Consider the following 24,456-nt stretch of genomic DNA (forward strand, 5'->3'; position numbering starts at 1 on the left):
TACTATGGAACATTCCCTGATACGGTGGTTTTAATAATGTGCTTATCTACTACTGCTCAATGACAACTTCCAAAGAAAACAGTGAATGCCATGATGAAATTTACTTCTTTATTTACAGACATATTTATTTTGCTTTTGGATATTAACTATCCCTGGCTAGCAGTTCCTCTTTGTTGATTTCATGCAGTCTAAATTAGCTGCAGCCATGAAATTGGTACCCTATTTGGGTTTGGAGCAGATCTTAAAATAGAACTTTTACTCTCAAAGGTTGTTCTTATTATTAATCCTCACCTGAGGATAATTTGTTCACTGATTTTTAGAGAGAGTGGAAATGAGGGAGAGAAGGAGAAAGGGAGCGAGAGACAAAGAGAGAGAGACAGAGAAAAAAATCAATATGAGGGGGATACATTGCATGAGCTCTCCTCTGGCTCTCTGATCTGGGTTCTGTGCTGTTAAACATTTTTCAATGACCTCATCAGAGGTCACTCATAGTATATTAATCATAGGGCTTCACACACAAAAAATCAACAAGCTAAGAACTCAGGCTACATCTCACACTGAATTATGGATGATTGCAAAGTCTTCACTGAAGGTCCAAAAAACTATCTGGAGAAATACAGAATGAAGGAGGTGTGGCTTAACAGCAGCACACGTGAAAAAGACTTCAGGGTTTTAGATGATTCAATGTTGGCAGCCACAACTGCATGTGGCTGCCAAAAATGCTACTCCAAACTTGGGCTGTATTAGAAGAAATACAGCATGCAGAGCAAGGCAGTAGTCCAGCTCACACCTGGAATACTTTGTTCAGGGCTAGGGGTCATGCTCTAAAAGGGCCCAAATGGAGTACGTTTAAGGTTTTAGATCAGAAGGCTGAGTGACACAAATTCACGTTATACAGGGACTGAAACTATTAGCTTAGAGAGGAGACAGTTCTACAGTTTTTAATGAGTACATGTTCTTTTTATGATCAAAATAAAAGACATTTCCAATTTGGAGGGAAAAAATATTTTAAATAATGCCCAATGCTGAAGAGGGCATTGTGAATCTGATATGTTCAGGCAGTGCTGGTTTATCAAACCTTTTAGAAAACAATCTTTCCATGCATTGTTACAGCCACAAAATAGTTGTTATAGTGGCTTTATAGACAAACTATGGTAGATTCATAAGATGAAATATTGATTGGCAATAAAAAAAGAACAAATTCCTAATATAAGCACCTGGGTAAACCTCAAAAATGCATTATTCTAAGTGAAAGTCGCCAGACTCAAAAGGCTACATCACCATATGATTCCATTTAAGTAACATTCTGGAAAAGGCAATACTCTAAGGACAGAAAACAGATCAATGGTAGTCAGAGGTTCAGGTGAGGCAAGAAATTGACTATAGAGGGACATGGGAAGAGTTTTGGGGAATGATGGAACTATTTCATATCTTGATTGTTAGAATGGTTAAGTAACTGTACAGATACATCAACAATCACAGAACTATATATTAAAAAGGATAGATTTTACTTTATTTAAATTATGTTAATTTTTAAAAAGGGGGGGTGGGGGTGGGAAAGAAAATCTTTAAGGCAGCCAGAGAAAAAAGATACACACAGAGCAACAAAGACAAGAATTATCATTTTTTTAAAAAATCATCACCCAATGATATGTTTCTATTGATTCCAGAGAGAGAGGGGAAGGTAGAAGGAGAGAGAAACATCAATGTGAGAAACATTGATCAGTTGCTTCCTGTATGCACCCCAACCAGGGATCAAACCCACAACCTGGGTGTGTGCCCTGACCAGGAATTGAACCCATGACCTTGGGTATAGGGGGCCACACTCCAACCAACTGAACCATGCTGGCCAGGCTAAAAATCAAGTAGAAATAAAGACTTTTCCAGAGCAACAAAAACTGAAAGAATTCATTACCAACAGATCCATACTATAAGAAATGTCAAAGGAAGTTCTTCAGGCAAAAGAAAAATGAAATCAAATAGAAACTTGGATCTATATTTAAAAATGAAGATCTCAAAAAATGGCTGAAATGAAGGTAAATATGAAATACCTTTTCTATTTTTAATAGCTCTAAATAATTGATTGTCTAAAAGAGGGGTCAACAAAGTATGGCTCACGGGCCAAATTTCACCCACTTCCTGTTTTTGTAAGTAAAGTTATATCGGAACACAGTAACACCCATTCTTTTCTGTATTGTCTATGGCTGCTTTCTCGCTACAATGACAAAACTGAGCAGCTGAGACAAAGACCAGATGGCCTACAATGCCCAAAATACTATCAGGCCTTTCACAGAAAAAAGTTTGCTGCCCCTGGTCTACAGCAAAAATAGCAATGTATTGTGGGTTTATAGCATATGTAAAAGAAAAATATATAACAACAATAGCACAAAATATGATGAGGAAATTGGAGTATAGATACCTTCCTGTGATAAAAACTCTACACTATATGTGAAATGGTGATTAATCAAAGATGTGTACTATAAACTCTAGGGCAACCACACAAAATTTTTTATGATTTAAATAATAAGACAACAGTGGAGATAAAAATTGGATCATAAAAGGAGTTGATATGTGCTAAAGTAGACACACACAAAAAAAAGAGGGGGAAAGGAATAAAAAACACATGGAACATATGGAAAACAGCAAGTTGGAAGAGTTTAATCTAACCACACTGAAATTACATTGAATATAAGAAAGCAAAAGATATTGCTTAAAAGACAGAGAATTCAACATGAATAAAAAAGCAAGACAGCTATAGGGTATGGCAAAAGTGGGTTTATAGTTGTTTGCATGGAAAACAATACTATATATATATACATACACATACTAAAAGCCTAAGCGACCCGTCCACCGGTAGCTATGATGCACACTGACCACCAGGGGGCAGACGCTCAACGCAGGAGCTGCCCCCTGGTGGTGAGTGCACTCCCACAGAGGGAGCGCTGCTCAGCTGTCCAATGGGCGCCAGAAGCCTGGGCTCATGGCTGGCAAGTGCAGATGCGGCTCAAGCCTCTCCCACAGACACTCCCCCATGCGCACTCCTCCCGCATCGACCGGGTGCAGGACCGGCATCAGAACCGACTAGGTGCAAGCCGCTACCACTTCTCTCTAGGATGGGCGGGCGGAGACCTCAGCGGAGCAGCAGCGAGCCTACCGAGAGGCCCGGGCTTGGGCTCCTCCCCAGCCGCCTGCCCCTTCACACACTACTACATCCCTCGATGTAGGACTGACGGTTTTGGCCAATTACCGCAGGCCAGGCCGCCCGTGCACTGGGCCTCTAGTAATTAATAAATAATAATACAAGAATAAACTCTGCTTCACATACTCACAAATGTAAACCTACTTTTTCACCACCCTGTATATGCTGGCTACAAGAAACTCACTTTAAATATAAACACAGAGCTAGATTAAAAGCAAATGGATAGGACAGGTACGACTTCTTGCTACAACCAAGTGAGACAATAAACAAATCCTTGCTGCAAAAAGCAACTATAAAACTGAACAAAATTCATACAACCAACCAATCTGAGGCTTGAAAAATCAACTAAAGGCATACAATACTGTAAGAAGCATTTATGCCTAAAAACGCATAAACTTGAATAAGAACAGTAAATCTATGGCATTGTCACCTGGGGCCTCTCCTATCCCTCCTGCCTCAGTTGAAGCAGATGTTGTGCCAGATGGGGACAGGTTATGAGAATGAGAAGCTTTCTTTGGTTCAGTAGGAAGAGGTTCACTTAATTTGGAGCAGTGCATAACACCCACGTCCAGTGGTGGTGTCAGTGAAATTGATTACCTCAGAGATGGGCAAGTGGGAAATGCCAAATGCTCTATTAGCACAAACTGTGGACATGTTTGGGGCAATTTTATTCCTGGTGGAGGCTGCGTGCTTTTATAGCAAAATCCGAGAAGGTCTGATCAGTCACACTCTCCTGGCTGACACTGAAGTTGTGTGCATGCCAAAAGACAAGGTGAAAGGGCCCAGTGGAATGTAAAAGACAGAGGCTTGAAAACACCCTGAATTTTGAATGTGCGACTTACCCATAACAGACCCATTGACAGATGACAGAAACCTTACTGTTCAAGGTGTTTCAGTATAACCTCTATTCAATTACTGGCTGACTAGTACATCATGTAGATATAGGGGCACGCCCTGGGAAAGTAGACTAAAAATAAAAACCAGTTTTAAAAAATGAGCAGAGACATCAATGGTCACAAATCACAGCAAAAAGAGAGTTCACAGTTTTAGTAAGCATGTTACCAAACAAAGAAGCAATGAACAAACAAAAAAAGTAACAATAGTATGCGCTAATTAGATTGTGGTGATTATCTCACAATGCATATTTATACCAAATCATCATATTGTACACCTTACCTACCATGTATATACAATTTTTAATTAACAAATATTCCCCAATAAAAGAAAATAAAATAACAAAAATCTTGGGAAGAAAAGCATTGCTACACTGAATACATAAACAGAGATACTCCACGACAAGATAGAAATCCTGAAGTTGAAAAGTACAATAACTGAAATGAAAATTTCACCAGAGCAATTCAACAGCAGTTTGAGATGGCAAGAGAAAGATTCAGTGATCCTAAAAATAGAAATGATCCAATCTTAATAACAGAGAAAGAAGACTGAAGAAAAATAAACAGAGCTTCAGAAATCTGTGCAACAACAAGCATTACAACACATACACAATGGAAATCCCAGAAGGAGAGAAAAGAGAACTTACTAATTTTCATGAAAAACTTTAATCCACACATTCAAGAAGCTCAATAAACACCAAAGATAGTAAATATTTGAGTTAATATAAAATATTATATATTTGTGTTTTTACTAATTTCTTCTCTTAACATCTTTGAAAGATGTAAACATTTAAAATATATATATTTATAGTAATATAAATACACTTTCATTTTAATATATTGTTTATATATTTATATGTTACTAGAGGCCGTTGCATGAAGATTTGTGCAATAGGCCTTCCTTCCCCTGGCTGCCCGCACCGGTTTTCCTCCGGCACCCGGGACCCAGGCCTTTGCTCTGGCCGCCACCTTCTGACTTCGCTCCGGCTGCAGTCTTTGCTGCAGCCAGAGCCTTCAGTCTTTGCTCCAGCCAGAGCACCACTCCAGTAGCCCCCTCCGCCCCCCCGCCCTCCCCCTCATAGCAGGCATCCCACCCTGCCCGGCCACTCCGCGCCTGCATGCATGCTGCCCAGAGGCCCGGAGCAGCTGGGGAGCGGGGTCGCCACCATCTTTGGCGGGTTAATTTGCATACTCACTCCTGATTGGCTGGTGGGGGTTGCGGAGGTAGGGTCAATTTGAATCTTTCTCTTTTATTAGTGTAGATAATAACAGCAAAAAGGAAGGGGGAAAAATGGAGCTATATTGGAGCAAAGCTTATATATTTTACAAGAAAATATCTGAAAAATCAATAAAAAATAAATTTTACAAAATCTGCAAAAAATCTGAACAGATATTTAAAAAAAAAAAAGAAAAAGAAAAAAGCCGAAACCGGTTTGGCTCAGTGGATAGAGCGTCGGCTTGCGGACTGAAAGGTCCCAGGTTCGATTCCGGTCAAGGGCATGTACCTGGGTTGCGGGCACATCCCCAGTAGGAGATGTGCAGGAGGCAGCTGATCGATGTTTCTCTCTCATGGATGTTTCTAACTCTCTATCTCTCTCCCTTCCTCTCTGTGAAAAATCAATAAAATATATTTAAAAAAAAAAAAAAATCTGAACAGAAACCTTACCAAAGAAGATATACAGATAGCAAATAACCATATGAAAAATGTTCAACATCATGTATCACTGGGGGATTGCAAATTAAAACAATAAGATACCACTACAAACTTATTAGAATGGTTAAATCCAAAACAATGACACCACCAAAACGGTGGTGAGGATGTGGGGCAGCAGGAACACTCATTCACTGCTGGTGGGAATGCAAAACGGTATATCCAGCCCCTTTGGAAGACAGTCTGGCAATTTCTTACCAAACTAAACAAACTCTTGCCATATTTACCTAAATGAATAAAAAAACTTAATGTCCACAGAAAAACCTGCACATGAATGTTTACAGCACCTTTATTATAATTGCCCAAACTTAAAAGCAACCAAGATGTCCTTGGAGGTAAGGGGGAGAGATCAACTAAAGGACTTGTATGAATGCATATAAGCATAACCAATGGACACAGACAACAGGGGGGTGAGGGCATGAGTGGGGGGTGGAGGGGGCAATGGGGGGGATAAGGACACATATGTAATACTTTAATCAATAAAGAAATTTAAAAAAGTGAATGTACGACCTGTAGTACATCCAGGTATATAGTAGGTCTATTATTCAGCAATAAAAAGAAAGAAGCTATCAAGTCACAAAAGATCTGGATAAACCTTAAATGTATATTGTTAAATGAAAGAAAACAATCTAAAAGGCCTACATAATTTATGGTTTCAACTATATGACTATCTAAAAGGAAAAACTGTGAGCTCAGTAAAAAAATTAGTGGTTGCCAAGGGTTCCACAAGTAGGGAAGGTGGAACATGGAATTTTTAAATGGCAATGAAGCTATTCTGTATGATACAGATGTAATGGTATGATACCAATGTAATGGCGGATTCATGTCATTATACATTTGTTAAAACCCATAGAATATACAACACAAAGAATGAACTCCAACTATGAATTTTAGTTAATAAGAATGTATCAAATTTGGCTCGTTCATTATAATAAGCTACACCAATAAAAGAGAAAGATGTAAATTGGCCGTACCTTCGTGATGCCCACCAGCCAATCAGGAGCGAGTATGCAAATCAACCCAACAAAGATGGCGGGTTAATTTGCATATGCAGGTGCCACACAGCCCCAGCCGCTCGGGGCCTCTGGGCAGCGTGGGAAGGCGGAAAGGCGGCTCCGGCCAGAGCAAAGGCGGTGCTGGCAGCCAGGGGAAGGAAGGCCCATTCTTGCACGAATCTTCATGCATCAGGCCACTAGTGTATTATATTAACACAAGAATATTAACAGAAAAAACTAGAGGGGGAAGAGTATATGAAAACTTTTGTACTTCCTGCTCAATTTTTAAAATTACAAAACATTACCAAGCCTAAAACCTCTATAGGAAATAGAAGTTGGTTCATTGAACAGATCAACAAAACTGACAAATCTGTAGCCAGATTGACCAAGAAAAAAATGAAAAAAGATGCAAATGATCAAAACCAGGAATAGAAGAGAGACATCATTACTGACCTTACAAAATTTTGAGGATTAAAAGGGAGTATTATGAAAAACTTTTTACCAAGAAAATGTAATAACTTACTAGAAAAAAATTACCAAACTGACTCAAGAAAACAGAAAATCTGAACAGACCTATACCAAGTAAAAATCTCTGGCCCAGTGGCTTTACTGTGAATTTTATCAAATACTAGAGGCCCGGTGCATGAAATTCGTGCATGGAGGGGGGAATCCCTCAGTCCGGCCTGCACCTTCTCCAGTCCGGGACCCCTTGGGGGATGTCCGAATGCTGGGTTAGGCCCAATCATTGTTTATCAGGCCTAAACCGGCAGTTGAACATCCCTCTAGCAATCCAGGACTACTGGCTCTTAACCACTCACCTGCCTGCCTGCCTGATCGTCCCTAACCCCTCTGCCTGCCTGATCGCCTCTAACTGCTCTCCCCTGCCGGCCTGATCGCCCCTAACTGCTTCTGCCTCAGCCCCCGCCACCGTAGCTTTGTCCAGAAGGACGTCTGGAAGGATGTCTGGAAGACGTCCAGTCTAATTAGCATATTACCCTTTTATTAGTATAGATTTAAAGAAGGGATAAATACCAATTCTTCACAAACTCTTTCTGAAAACAGAAGAGGAAATACTTCCAACTGATTTTATGAATTCATGATTACCAAAGGCATCACAAGGAAAAACAAAACAAAACATAAACTACTCCTTTGTTTATGATAGGTCGAAATGGTCTGAATGTCCTGCATACAGACATTTTTTTTTATTCTAAACATTTAAAGTACAGGAGTGTACATATTTTTTAGAGTAGGCTTTATTGAGCTCTTTAATTTTATTTCCAAGGTTATAAGTGTATATAAAATTCACGCACTGATTTTAGAACCTAATTATACCCAACACCTCTACAAACATGAGATGTCCCTCCACTATTGTTTAGGCCCACAGGGAAATCTAAGTAAAGATGATGAAACATATAAGGCAAGCAAATTTATGTTAAAAAAATCATTTTTATGTTGAAATGCAAGGTATGTGTTGATAGCAAAGCCCTGGGAAGCTTCATTAGATAACTGTGCACATCCTGAAAAGGGGGTGGGTAGTACTAAATAACTGTTTGAAGAGTCAATGTTCAAGTGACCTTAAAAGCCAGGACATTGGGGAAATTTATCTATTAGCGTATTAGCAGAATATGTATAGATAGATAGAGGTGTTAAAATTGACTCCAGGGTCCTTATAAGTTCTACTTCCCAATATTCTGTAATGTCTCCTCCCACCTAAAAAAATATTAAGTCTAAGTATAAGCCTTAAATTCCTGGCCCTTGACTTCTTCCCTTTCAGAATATTGATTTATTGATCATAATTTCCTGCCCTTCAACCTTGGCTCATTACTTTGTTCACTTGTACCTGCCCTCCCTTTTCATCTCTAAATACTCTTTCTTGAGGACAACTTTAATCCCTGCCCCTAACTCCCAAGAGCTAATGATCCCCTGAAATACCACAGAATTTAATGACTGCAGTACTCATTTGGTACATAGATACTACCCTGACCTGTGGGCATAAGCTTTTGTAGATTTTTGTCTCCCAAATGAGACTATCATGGCCTATCTTTTTCCCCCATGACATCTAGTATCTACACTAATAAAAGAGAAACATGGTAATTGGCGTACGACCGCTACCCTTCCCATTGGCTAATCAGCGTATCCTTATGCAAATTAACTGTCAGCCAAGATGGCGGCCGGCAGCCAGGCAGCTGGAAGCTAACAGGAGGCTTGCTTGCTGTGGACTCCAACGTTCCCCGCCGGCCTCTGAGCTTCAGTTGGAAACATAGTAACATTTATAGAAGATAAACAAAACTCCAGAAACCTCCTGTCAGTCAGCCGGGATCTCAGAGCTGGAGTCGCAACATTGTTTCGAATACAGAAAACAAAGGCCAGAAACCTGCTTTCAGCCGGGCCTCAGAGAGAAAGCCAGCTCTCAGCTCCAGTGACAGCCATAGAAGGTAAATAAATGCCAGAATAAAAAAAAAAAAAGAAAAAAAGGAGAGGTTTGGAGCTCCAGTCGCCCGCCAGCCTGAAAACAGCCCTCAGCGCCTCACCCAGACTGGCCAGGCACCCCAGTGGGGACCCCCCACCCTGAAGCAACAAGATGGCGGCTAATTTGCATACTGAAAGCAGGCGGCAGCAGGCAAGGCTGTCTGCGGTCTGGGACCCGGACCTGTGACCCTGCCGGGCGGGATCAGCAGAGCCGCGAGGCCTCCCGGCACCGGGATCAGTGTGACAGGGGGCAGCGCCCAAACCCCCTGATCAGCCCTGCTCTGTGGGTGATAGAGGGCAGCGCCCCAACCTTCTGATCTGCCCTGCGGCTCTGTGTGTGACAGCGGCGGCGCCCCAACCCCCCCACGGGCCCTGCTCTATGTGAGACGGGGTAGTGCCATACCTCCCCATCGGCCCTGCCCTGAGTGTGACAGGGTGTGGCGCTTCAACTATTCCCTCCCCCCAGGGGCCCTGCTCTGTATGTGACAGGGGGCGGTGCCCCAGCTCCCCTATTGGCCCTCCTCTGTGCGTGACAGGGGGGAGCTCCTCAACCCCCTGATTGGCCCTGCTCTGTGCGTGACAGGGGGCAGCTCCCCAACCCCCTGAGGGGCCCTGCTCTGTGCGTGACAGGGGGCAGCTCCCCAACCCCCTGATCGGCCCTGCTCTGTGCATGACAGGGGGCAGCACCCCAACCCCCTGATCGGCCCTGCTCTGTGTGTGACAGGGTACGGAGCCCCAACCCCCCTGATGGTCCCTGCTCTGTGTGTGACAGGGGGCAGCTCCCCAAACCCCTGATGGGCCCTGCTCTGTGTGTGACAGGGTACGGAGCCCCAACCCCCCTGATGGTCCCTGCTCTGTGTGTGACAGGGGGCAGCGCCCCAACCCCCTGATCGGCCCTGCTCTGTGCATGACAGGGGGCAGCTCCCCAAACCCCTGATGGGCCCTGCTCTGTGTGTGACAGGGTACGGAGCCCCAACCCCCCGATGGTCCCTGCTCTGTGCATGACAGGGGGCAGTGCCCCAACCCCTTGATCGGCCCTGCTCTGTGCGTGGCAGGGGGTGGCGCAGCAACTTCCCTATCAACCCTGCCTTGAGTGTGACAGAGGGCGGTGCCCCAACCCCCGAATCGGCCCTACCCTGAGCGTGACTAGGGGTGGCATCGCAACCTCCCCATCCGCCCTGCTCTGTGCATGACAGGGGGCGGTGCCCCAACTCCCCAATCGGCCCTGCTCTGAGCCCGACCAGGGGCTGCACCTAGGGATTGGGCCTGCCCTCTGCCACCCAGGAGCAGGCCTAAGCCAGCAGGTCATTATCTCCTGAGGGGTCCCAGACTGCGAGAGGGCACAGGCAGGGCTGAGGGACCCCCTCTCCCCCCCCGAGTGCACAAATTTTTGTGCACTGGGCCTCTAGTACTATTATAATGCTTAATAACACATACCGAACACCTACCAAGTGCCAAACTTTATGCTAGGCTCTGAGAAATTAAAGATGATTAAGATACAATCCAAACGCTTGAGAAATGTTTGGTATAATAAATATTTTTCTGAGTGCAGAGATAGCCTGAAAATAGTTTTCTCTTCAAAAAATTAAGGTCACTGAAAGCTTCCTGTGGCAATAATTTTTTCCTTTTCTATCCTGATAAACACTAAAATAACTAATTATAGATTACTGATGTGTTACAGAACATTTATATTTTTCAGCTAGGTTGTGCTTGAAGCTGTGACCTGGTTTTATGAGAAATCCAGATGCTACAGAGTAAACTTAATTAGCCAAAGGCTTTTGCAAATATTGCCTCGGGTTGTAGCAATTGTAACCAGTTTAATAATTGTTTTAGTCTAGTGACATCTAGTGGCAAAAGTGGTAAAAATAGCACTGCTGTAAATTAAACTACATTAAAGGGAGGCCATCTTATAGAGAAAAAAGGCAAACTATAAACAAAGTATGATATTTATTAGCATTAAATAATGTTTCAATCTCTCTTTGGCCTATATAACTGTTAACTCCTCTCAGTAGGATTTATCATTTGTTTCCTTGTAGCTGGTACATATTAATCTTGATATAACATAAGATTTACTGAAATAAAAGATACTAATATTTTAATTATAAGTTAGAGAAAAGCTCTCACTTAGAAAGACCAAATGACGAACAAAGCTATCCCCAACGGTGATATGCCTGCTCCAACAATCTTGCAATTCAAAACTGCATTGTTGTTTACGTGATTTGCTTACTGACACATATATTAATGCTTAGAAACTTTTGTCAATGATTTTAATCAGCTCTTATGAGGCAAATGATTATATATCAAAACTCATTCTTTACAATGTCACTTTGCATTTCATTAGCTTTCTGTAAAACTGAATTTTGACAGAAACATTTTGTTAATTTTATTTTTTCAATCACCATTTATCCCCTTTATCACCTCCCCTCACCCCTCTCCCTTCACTCCTGCAATCACCATTCTGTTACCCATGTACATGAGTTCTCTCTCTTATTTTTTCTTTTTTGCTCAATCCCTCCATCCCTCCCCAACACCTCCCCACCTCCCAAAGCTGTCAGCCTGCTCTCTATCTATGAGTCTGTCTCTATTTTGCTTGGCAGTTCAGTTTGTTCATTAAATTCCACATATGAGTGAAATCATATGGTGCTTGTCTTTCTCTGGCTGGCTTATTTTACTTAGCATAATGTTATCCAGGTCCATCCATGCTGTTGCAAAGGGTAAAATTTTCCTCCTTTTTATGGCAGAGTAGCATTCCGCTGTATAAACGTAACACAGCTTTTTTTATCCACTCATTATGAAAACCCGTTACTTCTAAAAAATTCTTCCTCAATATTGAATTCTCAATGAATCCAAAATTTAACATACAGGCATCAATATGAATCAGTTTTAATACTGGAGTTTACCCAAAAATAGTAAAAACCCAATAACATATTGAAAATACTCTTTTGATAACCACTTTTTAAAATATCTAAAATCATTTAGTTAAATGATCTAACAGCTCTGTGATCTCAAGTAAGAGATTCATGTTCTAGCTCAATGTTTTCCAAAGTGTGGTCCATGGACCCACTTCAGAATCACCTAGAATGATAGTTTAATATACAGTTGCCTTAAACCTGAACCTACTGAATCAGACTGACTCTCTGAGTTGGGATCTATAACCAGAATTTTTAAAAAGTTTCTTCAGATGGTTTCTTATGCATGATAAAGTTTTGAAAATAATTACTATCAAGATCATGAATATAGCCCAGCAGGTGTGGCTCAGTCGTTGACCGTCAACCCATGAACCAGGAGGTCACGGTTTGATTCCTGGTCAGGGCACATGCCCGAGTTTCGGGCTCCGTTCCTGGTGGGAGCATGAGGGAGGCATGATTCTCTCATATTTTTTAAAAAGACCACCAATATAAATTCTTCTAAGTTGTTCTGCCTTTCTCAGAATAGGCTGTTCCACCCTTTAAGTTCTCCAAAGGGTTACACTTTATCTATAGGCATTATCGTGTTGAACCACAATTTATCTGTTAACAAGATATGTAGTTTCTCTCACTAGACTGTGAGCTCCTCATGAGAAGGAATAATGGTTTTTGTGTTTGTATCTCTAAGCCTAACAATATCTAACAAACAGCAAGCATTCAATGAATATGGTTAAATGAATACATGAAACATCATGGTTCTAAAAAAAGCATGTGACTTTGACTTGTGCCCAGTTCCAAATACTATACAATTAGCATCAAATTAATCTGTTCAATAGCCAGTTAAAATTTGGGGGTAAGGGGATGGAATTTTTAAAAAATGCTAGGAATACCTTTAAAATTCAGATTTCCTAAACATTTCGGTCTCAAATGCTAATGTGTTTAAAAATAGAATTTTTATATGTGGTTTTGGAAAGGTAGAAAAACTGAAGATGACTAATAGAATTTTATACTATTCAGCCTTAGAATGTTTCTAGGCTGTCACTTAGCAGAAACTACTGACAAACCAGAGCCATAAAAGGAAGTACATACATCTATTTTTATTGTCATATTCCAGGAGTAACCAGCTAGCTCATTCAGGAAATGTTATTGCTTACAAAGAGGAAAACATAAGCATAATAAGCAGAGAAATGAAAGCCTTTTTTAAAGGTGGGGAAGGGACATCTAAAGCTGAAAAATACAATTGTCTGAAATTAAAAATAGATTGGATGGGATTAAGAGCAGTACAGACATAACAGAAATAAAGACCATTGTACCTGGAAACATAGCAGTAGAAATTATCCAAAGTAAGGACAGAATGAAAAAAGTTTTCTTTTTAACTGAAAGGTGAGTCATCTGTGAGAAAATACCAAATGGTCTAACAGAAATTGAAGTCCCACAAAAAGAGAGGCATGAGGACAGAAAAATATTGGAAGAAATAATGGCCAAACTATTTAATAAAAACTATAAATTTATTGATCAAAGAACATGGGACACTTAGTGGGAACTCATAATTTTCAATATGGATAGATAAATATAGAAATAAACATAGGTGCAAAGGTGTGTGCATGTATGTGTCTGTGTGTATATGTTTATATATCCTTGCTAAATGCAATGAGAAGGCCCGGCTCTCTACTGAAAGAACCGGGGTTCCTGGAGATTCTGGGGCTGGGGCCAGGGAAGAACAAGATAAGTCTGGAATATTATATTGTCCCAGAATATAAAAACATGTTTGAAGAATAATGAGAAATGTTAAATGAACATAGGAAGCTAGACTGATGGTGCTCTGACTAGTTAAATTTGGAGCATTTTGAGACTAAAAAATAAATAATGATTGTAACAGATTGCATAACTCACTGAATAAAATAGGAATTCACTGTTCCACATTGGCTTAAATAAATAAATGAGGAGAAAGGTCCTCCTAACAGTAAAGTCCAACCAATAATGTTAATTTAGAAGAATGATAAAGTTAGGAAAATCACTATTTGGCAACCATCACTGTATAATTAATTCAAGTCAGAAACATCAATGGATATTATAACCAGTGGGAAAAAAGTGTGTTGAATAATGAGATTTCACAGCATCACAGCATCTCCTCAAATGCTTGGTAATTAAAAAACAAAGACAAAAAACTTTATAATGACAATGGCCAAAAACTGATATTTTCAGATAAATAAAAAGAATTTGTTTCCAGCTGACCTGCACTTGCACAAAATGCTATAAGAAGTCCTTCAGATTAAAAATAAGTGACATCAAATGAAAACGTGAATCTACAAAAAGGGATTAAGATTTCCAGAAATGGTAAATATGTAGGTAAACATAACATTCAATATGCAATGTTTTTCTCTTAATTTAAAAGATATATGATTTTTTAAAACCAACTAAGAAAGCTAATAGAAGAATTAAAATGAAATACTAAAAAATATTCAACTGATCCAAAACAAGTCAGGAAAGGAGCATGAAAGAAAAGCAGGCAGCACAAATAGAAAATGAAGAGCAAAAGGGTGGATCTATATCCAACCATATCAATTTATATACCAATTAAAAGGCAGCCTGCCCTTGCTGGTTTGGCTCAGTGGATAGAGCGTCAGCCTGCAGACTGAAGGGTCCCGGGTTCAATCAAGGGCACATGCCCAGGTTGCTGGCTCCATCCCTGGTTGGGGGTGCGTGGGAGGCAGCCAATCAATGATTCTCTCTCATCACTGATATGTGTGTGTCTCTCTCTCTCTCTCTCTCTCTCTTCCTCTCTGAAATCAATCTATATATATAAAACCCTAATATGCAAATAGATCGAATGGCAGAACGGAACCGGTCGCTATTACATGCACTGACCACCAGGGGGTGAGTACAGAATATGGTGGGCATCGGCAGCAGGTGGCAGAGCACGGAACATGGTGGGCATCAGCTGCGGTGGAATGGTGGAGCAGGTGAGCGGAGGTGCCAGACGAAGGCAGGATACCAGTTACTATCATCAGGGTGAGCCTCTGGTGGTTACTGAAAATTCTTTGCTCCCAAATGCTGCAGTCCCACTGGGCGCTTGCACCCGCTACTGGCACCGGAGCCACCGCGTGCACCTGCTGCTGGCGCCCAGTGCTGGCCCCCATCACTTGGTGCCGTCAGCGGGTGTGCGCAGCGGGCTGCTGGCCCCTATCGCCCCTCAGGACTTCTCCACCTCCCACTGCTCCTGAGGGGCGATTGGGGCCAGCAGCCCGCTGCTCACACCCGCTGATGGCACTGGAGCCACCGCTCGCACCCACTGCCAGCACTGGCCCCACTCACACCCGTAGCTGGCGCCGGAGCCACCACTCGCACCCACTGCTGGCGTCTGGTGCCGGTCCCGATCGCTAGGCACCATCAGTGGATGCAAACAGCTGCTGCCGGCCCTGATTGCCCCTGAGGGCTTCTCCACCTTCCCCTGTTCCTGAGGGGCGATCAGGGTAGCAGCCACCACTCGCACCTGCTGCTGGAGCCAGCCTCAATAGCTCCATGCTGTCAGCGGGTGCAAGCAGGTCCAGCGCTGTCAGCGCGTGGGAGTGGCAGCAGGAGAGAGGCTGCCAGCAGACAGGGGGTTGGGACCATGCACGAGGGCCAGACGGGGGAGCGGAGGATGGGCTGAGACCCACCCCTGTGCCCACCACAGCCTCGAAGCCCACAGTTCCTTTCAAGGTGCACAAATTTGTGCACTGGGCCCCTAGTAAAAATATAAAAACAAACAAACAAACAAATAAATAAATGGCAGACTGCCAGAATAGATACAAAAGCAAAACCCAATTATATACGGTCCACATGAGATATGCTGTAAATATAAAGACAAAAATAGACTTAAAAATAAACAAAAGAATGAAAAAAGATATACTAGCAAACAAGTGTAAAAAAGCTGGAATGACTACATTAATATAAGACAAAATGCACTTCAAGATAGGGGGTAAGACCATAGATAGAAGGGCATTTCATAATGATAAAAGGGTCAATATAATAATCACTAATGGCTTTGTGCTGAATAATAAACTTCCAATGCACAGAAAGAATGAAAGGAATAAACAAATTCACAATCGTAGCTTGAGATTTTAATACCTCTCTTTTAGTGAGAGAATTAAAAAAATAGAAGATTTAAACAATGCCATCAACCACACTTTGACTTACAACACTACACCCTACAACTGTAGAACACATTCTTTTCAAGTGTACCTGAATGTGTCTTATTCACCTAATAAAAATAAGGTTCTATAAATTTTTGTTAAATAAATGAACACATAAATGGAAGATGGGGTATGCTGACTTTTTAAATACAATTTTTAAAATTTTGATTTGAGACAGACAGAAACATCAATCATGCTCCCCAGGGCATAACCTGGGTATGTGCCCTGACAGGGAGTCCAAACCGCCACTTTTTGGTGTAAGGTAAGGTGCTCCGACCAACTGAGCCACACCAGTCAGGGCAGGACATGCTGAATTTAAAGTAACAATGGTTGGGTGTATTGACTAGTTCATAGTTGAAGAAATGGACAAGAAGTTGAAGCTAATGTTATAGACTTAGAATCATCTAGGCCAGCAATTTTCAACCTTTTTCATCTCATGGCACACAAACTAATTACTAAAATTCTGCAGCACACCAAAAAATACATTGTCGATCTGACAAAAAAAATAAGTAAAATTTTGATTCATTCACACCAGACAGCTATTGATGTGTTGGCTGTTGTCATTTTTTTCTAAGGGAAAAGAGGTCAGTACCCGACTAACTAGTCAAGTATTGCATGTTTTAAATTTTTTTACGGCGCACCGGTTGAAAATTGCTGATCTAGATATCTATATTTCAAAATACTTAAAGTTCACTAAGCTAGATGTACAACTACAGAAGCAAAGTCCCAGCAAATGAAGGAAAAAGTTAAATAAAGAAGCATTAAGTTTCAGGGATAGGCATAGTTACCTTCTCCGAGATTTAATACAAAGAAACAAAAATGGATGCAGGCACAGAGATTTATTGGAGTGAGGAAAAGAGTGAGGATACTCTTGAAAAATGGCTTCACCTTCTCAAGCGGTTTAAAGGACCTTTCGCTTGGGGTTTCCCAGTCTTCTGAGTAAGGCTGACTTTACTGGTTAACAGCTTTGTTAAAAAGGTTAACTGCAGAGGTATCATACATACAAAACTGATTACAAGGTAATCAGGAATAAGTGATCAACTTTTCTAATATGGTGTTTGGGGGGGAAATATACTCTTAGGATCCACCTGGGCCTAGAGTCACCTTAAAGCCATTCAAAGAAGACTGTGCTCTGATTAAGATCCATTCTCTTGACACCCCATTTTCCAATGCAGAGATAAAATCTGACTGCTGGGAAACATGGGTGTCTTATAAATGCAAAGACTTTCTACCTTCATACTATTTGTCTGGCTAATAGACAAGGAGGTGAAAAGGATGTGAAGAAACTGGTCATTGAAAATCTAGCTCCCTCGTGTTCTCCTTATCGCCCTTTTCCATGGAGTCATTCTAACCCAGCTTCAACCTCAAGCACTAATTCTCAACGTTCCATGTGATTTGAGAGCCTTCACTGCTGTTCCATGAGCTGTTGCTCCCCCAAGAAAAGCCCCTAGCTCTTTTCAATTGTCAAAATCTACTTCACATATATCATGGTCTTCACAACCAAACACAAAATTCCCAACAAAGCTGTTTAGTGTCATTGAAGCATCTACACTGGATGTTTGACCTTCCTTGTTGGTAACAAAGACAGTCTCTTCCGTAGTCAGCAAGACAATCATATGCTATATCCAGGGTCAACAACAAAAATGATAGGTCAATTGCAAAGAATGTGCTTATGCATGCGTATGTGTATGCATGCATATATTCATCACCATGAGTAAATAGAATAATTACTTAACATATGTATATATAAAACATCAATATTGCCTTTAGCTTGTGAATATTTCATTTCTATAAAATGACATAAATAATGGGAATCATTAAAAAATATGAGTGGTTAAATTTTTTTTTAAATATATTTTATTGATTTTTTTACAGAGAGGAAGGGAGAGGGATAGAGAGTTAGAAACATCGACGAGAGAGAAACATCAATCAGCTGCCTCCTGCATACCTCCTACTGCGGATGTGCCCGCAACCAAGGTACATGCCCTTGACTGGAATCGAACCTGGGACCCTTCAGTCTGCAGGCCGATGCTCTATCCACTGAGCCAAACTGGTTAGGACTGAGTGGTTAAATTTTAAGAAATCTATAGAGCTTGTTTAATCTTTAGGAATCTAACTACTTTGCATCAAATCTACATTTTGACTGTTCTGTCATTACCATTTATTGCTACTTTCTAATTTTTGTAATTTCAATCTTCTACTAAATGTTTTACATTTCAAAATAAATTGGTAAACTCAGACACTGCTATGACAAACAGAAATTCTTTTGACTTAAAAAAAAAGAGGAACAGATATTTGGCATTTGTATGGAACATACATTATATTCTGGTATAATTATCCAAAAGGGTTAAAGACCAATGAAAGAATCTGCTTGCTTATTAAAAATGCAAACATTACCTCAGTCATACAAATAGCCCCAAACTCGCCTGGCCACTGCCTCTGCAGATCACCCACCAGCATCAGCATTACATCATATGACATTATGGAACAATAGTGAACTCTGTGTAATACTTGAATATATTGTTTTGGAAGAATAAACTGTCATTAACTTGAATAAAAGCTTTCTGAAATCAAACCTGGGGGGTAGAGCCCTCACTGTGTGGCCCTTTTACTACTTTGAGAAATAGCCTCATCCTGAAAGCAGGAAAGAGGGAAAAAGAGATTAGAGTATAAAGGCTACAGTGATGAGTGGCCTCTGCAGCCGCCCAGCAGACAGCCCGCAGGGCTTTAAATTACCAGACAGAACAATGTCAAAGCAGGAGGCACCTCAACAAATGCTGCACCTAGAAGTCCAAACAACCTCACACCCATCACTTTATTTACTATTACAGCCCAGTCATTTGAACAATGGGCTTTGCTAGAATTGGGAACTGAGTCTCTTCCTATGTACAAAATTTTTAAACACTTGATGTCTCGATGCCATTGCAAGATGGGCTATCACTTATAGCCATGTGACTTTCAGGCACTGAATTTAAGCTCTGAGCACCAATGTTTTAATCCACGAAATGAAAAGAATAACAGCTATCATGCAGAGGCATGAGGGGGAGGGGATTAGCTACTATTATAATTGTACTTTTTTTTTCTTTTCTTTTTTTTTATGCTTCTTCTATTTTTTAATAATAACAAAATTCATAAAGCCTTTACTTGTGACAGGACTAGGCTGTATATCTTACAAGCAGTATCTTATTATAATTATACTTATTATTTCCACCAATTGTCCCCTTTGCCTACCTTTTCCACTGTCCAGGATGTTGCTACTTACTTCACAAGTGAAACATGAGCATCAACTTCAATGCTCACTGGCTTTTTTTTTATGTGTTTGTTTGTTTCCTGCAGTCTGGCCATGGTCACATGTTGCCATTTCTACTTTCATGCCACTCTTATCAAGTGACTTCTCTACCTTCCAAATCCTAGATCACCTCTCAACTGCAACCTGCTACTCACCAGCTTTCCTCTCTCCTGAAACTGTCCTCAATGTTCTCAACACACAAGGTTCACAGAGACGAAAAACAAAGCCAAGCCAACACAGCTAGCTAGCGAGTCCCAATTAAAACCTCGGTAATCAGTGCAACCAAGTCCAGCTGCACTGCATTGACTACACCTCATTAACTAGTCACTTTCAGGATCCCCAGAGATTATTTTAAATCTGAAGTCAGCTTCCCTTAATACAGCGGTTCTCAACCTGTGGGTCGCGACCCCTTTGGCGGTCAAACGACCCTTTCACAGGGTCGCCTAAGACCATCCTGCATATCAGATATTTACATTACGATTCATAACAGTAGCAAAATTACAGTTATGAAGTAGCAACGAAAATAATTTTATGGTTGGGGGTCACAACATGAGGAACTGTTTTAAAGGGCCAGAAGGTTGAGAACCACTATTAAGGCTTAACACCAAGCCTTTTCCTAGATGTTTCACTTACTGATCAATTTATTATCATAAAATATGACTTATTTCAAATACTTAAAAAAAGAAGCATTAATCACAGAAAATTATTCAGTATATCTCAAAGTTCTGGGGGAATTATTGTTGCTTCTTTGTTTTTAGTATTTCCCTAAAGTGGGACAAAAATTGGTCATATAAGGCCTCATCCAGTCTTCTAGGAGACTTTAGAAGAAAGGATGCAGCTAACAGCCATGAAAATTCTGACTGTGAGAAGTACTGCATGCATTTCCAGAGGAACAGAGTAGAAACGTTTCCTTAAACCAGCGGTTGCCAACCTTTCAGACCTCACAGACCACCAGATGGCGACCGCTGGGAGAATACCAGTTCCCACCTCTAAGTTTCTAAAGATAAAGGTAATATCTTTTAATATTATTGTACAAAGATATGTGGAGATGAAAATTTCATTAACGTTGGCTTCTTTGGAGAATCACATCATTCCTCAAAATTATGAAAACTACCCTAACTGGTTTGGCTCAGTGGATAGAGTGTCAGCCTGTGGACTGAAGGGTCCCAGGTTCGATTCCGGTCAAGGGCATGTACCTTGGTTGCGGGCACATCCCCAGTGGGAGGTGTGCAGGAGGCAGCTGATCAATGTTTCTCTCTCATTGATGTTTCTAACTATCTCTCTCCCTTCCTCTCTGTAAAAAATCAATAAAATATATTTTTAAAAAAAATTATGAAAACTAATAAGAGGATGTAATGTGTCATTATATGTAAGAACCAGAAGAGTTTACCAAAGTCTAACTCTAAGGACTGTGGGGAACGAATGAAAGCTTGTACTGCCTCATTAGTAAAGCAGATGAAGTGCTAGGAAGAATGAGTTGATATATGGATCATCTATAAAGCACCATTTGTTTTTATATTTTTGTTTTTTAAGTATAGTGTGGAATAGTGTAACTAGTATAGAATTTCACATCAGTGATGAAGGTTCAAGTTCAATCTAGCAGCAGCTATCTGATCTGGCACAAATCACTTAAACATATTTAATGATGTAAAAATTAAGGGAATGATATGTGTATGGAAAGGAGCTTTTAAAATATATAAATGTAAGATGATTTCTATTACTATACATTGTACCATGTTAATAAACCAGTACCTCATGTTCATTTATATGTCCTAATATTTTAGGGGAGAGGGAGACAGAGAGATTCTTATAGTAGAAACCCCACTCCATTAACAGGAAATCATTACCAGTACTTAATGGAGATATGAAAATAACAAAATAAATTAATATATTTACTGATGTAAAATTAACAAAAATATAAAATTATTAAACAAACAATAATACGCATAGTAAAAGGCAACTATCTCAATATACACTAATCAAGAAGGCTGATGGTTTGTATACACTCTCCCTCCTCAATATATACACTCTCCTCTCGTACAATACGGTTGCCAGAATTAATTAAAAGTGTATCAGTGGTCATGGAGATTGCCTCTATGGATCTGAACTAGTCAACCCATAGTCCAGACCATTCATGGAAATATAACAGGTAAGGGCTAACTCCAACATCATTCATTCATTCACTCATTTATTCAGACCCTACTTTATACCAGGCTCTATTCCAAGTGCTGAGGATTTAACACTTGGAACCAATGCCATCACACATTCTAATAGAAAAATAGAGACCGTAACCAAATAAACAATGCAGTAGGTCAATGATGATTAAGTGCTACAGAGAAAAACAGGCAGGGAGAAGGGCTGCAATTCTAAACAGGGCAGTCAAGGAAGGCTTCACAGAGAAGATGCCATTTAAGGGAAGACCTAAAGGAGATGAATAAGGCACACAGATATCTGAGGAGAGTAGTGGGGCTATGCAAGCCTTTCCAGCAAGTCCAGGTAAGTCAAAAGGCAAGCCCTTACCTTTCAAAAGAGGTTGGAAGGTTGGAATCTCTTGCAACTTGATGACATCAGGATCATTGCTGACGTTCCGTGAGGCCTGGGAGCCCTGAGCTACAACCACAATATCATCCATCTTGGCTCTGTGCTTAGCTGGAGAAGGAGTCACTGAAAATAAAGTTACACCGCTCAGGAGTTGCATGTTCGTTAGCCACCTCTGTCTCACCAAAGCTGTTTCACTGTAGTTATTAAAAATAATATTTTTATACCCAAAAAAATGCTAACTGGATTTTTCCTGCGGTGGGGGCTCATAAGGGAAATGAATCATGGAGGACCTCCATATTCTATCATAGCTTTAAAAAACTCAAACATTACAGGAATATATATATATATATATATATGAAACTGTTTTTGTAATTTAAAATATTTTATTATTTGGCACACAAAGAAATAGGCAAATTGTGTTTTTAATTTTTATTTCTTTGCTCTTCTTAATGTCTGTCCCTATTTTACCAATGAGGAAATAAGGGCACAAAATTTGGCTGTGACTTGCCAAAAGTCAACAGCGGCAGAAAAGGGGTTAGGAAAGGAACTGGGGGTCTACAGGTTGTTGGTATACATGACCCATCCCTGTGACACTGCGGGTGCAGAGCTGTCTAGCCACCCATCCCAGCAAACCAAGTTTATTTAACAGTTCCTAATTATGGGGGGATGGGGACAAACCCTGATACTCAACCCTAGATAATGGGTGTATTCCTGAGGCACCAGCCCCCTCACCCTTAAAGTTACAGGCATTAGTCCAAGAAGGTAAAAAATAATCAGTAGGTCCCTTGTAGGCCGAGGCAAAATTCAGAAACTTGGAGGACCGCTCGAGGCAGGTCAATTTCAGGTCTCTTAGGAAAATGCAATCGACTCGGAGGGAAGTGATTCAAACTATCAAGGACTCACTAGTCCAAGACATCCTCCTCTCCCCAAATATGTCCCTGGCTGGGGCCAGAATAAACCTTTTACACGCTACAAGGCAGATCTGCAAGCTCATCACAGTCAGGGTCTCGAGGGTCGATCCAGGGATGCCACAGAACTGCCCTGCCACCTAGAGGCTGCAGTCTCCTATGGCATGGCGTTCACTCTCAGAATCCCTTTTTTTTTTTTTTTTTTGCTCTTTAAGAAATATCTCTTCATCTCTTGGTAATTTACCTAACGCACCCAAGAGTTAAAAGACTGTACACCTGCCACACATCCCTTCTGAAAAGGAAGCTCTGAGACCCGTTTTTAAGAAGGAGCCTATTCTTAGAAGTCCTGCCTATGATCCATCCACTGCGAGAACCAAATCTCACTCTTGTCAGCCCCGAGTCCCAAAGCCAATCATTAACTAGGTCATCTTTCCAATAGGCTGCGGCCAGGAGAGACAGCTGTTTCGAAAATAAATAATGGGGATGGGCGCCCACGCTGGCTTAGCTGCTGTCTGAGGCGCCCACTTCATCAGGGGATTCAACGCTAGGACAGATGGTGACTTAAAAAAAAAAAAAGGCACGGGGAGGGCTTTCGGTGCGTTCGTGCCCGCCGGTCCCAGACCCCACTGGGCTGGGAGGCAGCGCCCTCCGCAGGCCGACACGGCTGCGTGGAGGAAGGTGGAAGTTAGGGCACCGACCTGAGGAGTTCAGATCGTTGGGTCGGCTCTCGGCCTCCGAGCTCTGCTCACTGCCCATGGTGCAGGCAGCAACCGGCAGCGAACAGCGGGGAGGCGGTCACCGCTCCGGCTGGGCTGCGGGGCGACGGGCCAGGACGGGAGCGGGACGGGGATGCTACATCCAGTCGGGGCGCCGCAGCGGGGCGCTGTGTGCGGGTGGAGCGCTCAGCCCGCGTAGGGGCGCGGGTGGTGGGGAATGGGGAGCCCCTGTTTGGAGAACGGACGCGCAAGGAGGAGCAGCGCGGCCGCACGCAGCTCGCCCGCCTCCTCTGGAGGAATTCCAGGGAGAGAGAGGCGGGAACGGCCGGCTTCAGCCGCGCCTGCCACCTGCGGGCGGCGCCGCTTCCACTCACTCGCTCACGCGCCGCCGGCTCGCTCCTTCCGGGACGCGGATTGGCGGCGCCGGCGGCGCGCGGCCGTCAGTTCCGGGTTACAGGGCCGCCGCCTCCCGCCCCAGCACAGGCGGGACCATTCGCGTAGGAAACTAGGGTGACGCCCCCTTAAAGGGCCCCGACACCCTGAAAACCAGACCCGCCCAAAAGGATAAGCTCTTTGCTATTGTACTGACCCGTCACCTTTAAGCATCATTCACACATTAGACACTTTACCCCTATCGTTAGAACGTTATAAAAT

General features: G+C 41.8%; 1 protein-coding gene across 2 annotated transcripts in view; it reads right to left on the reverse strand.

The window, feature by feature from the left end:
- Positions 1–24,209, reverse strand: part of BORCS5 (BLOC-1 related complex subunit 5) — a 72,640-nt gene extending 48,431 nt beyond the window's left edge. The window contains exons 1-2 of one of the 2 annotated variants that reach the window (XM_070407842.1): positions 24,177–24,209; positions 22,158–22,301 (exon numbers count right to left, since the gene is read on the reverse strand). In XM_070407842.1, the coding sequence (XP_070263943.1) occupies positions 22,158–22,301; position 24,177 (145 nt within the window). In that variant the 5' untranslated portion in view covers positions 24,178–24,209. The other variant, XM_070407841.1, reaches the window with a different exon arrangement.
- Between the last annotated feature and the right edge of the window lie 247 nt (positions 24,210–24,456).

This window comes from Myotis yumanensis, unplaced genomic scaffold (genome assembly GCF_028538775.1).
Source record: "Myotis yumanensis isolate MYYU_CA2020_CCGP unplaced genomic scaffold, mMyoYum1.0.hap1 SCAF_3, whole genome shotgun sequence".
NCBI lineage: Eukaryota > Metazoa > Chordata > Mammalia > Chiroptera > Vespertilionidae > Myotis > Myotis yumanensis.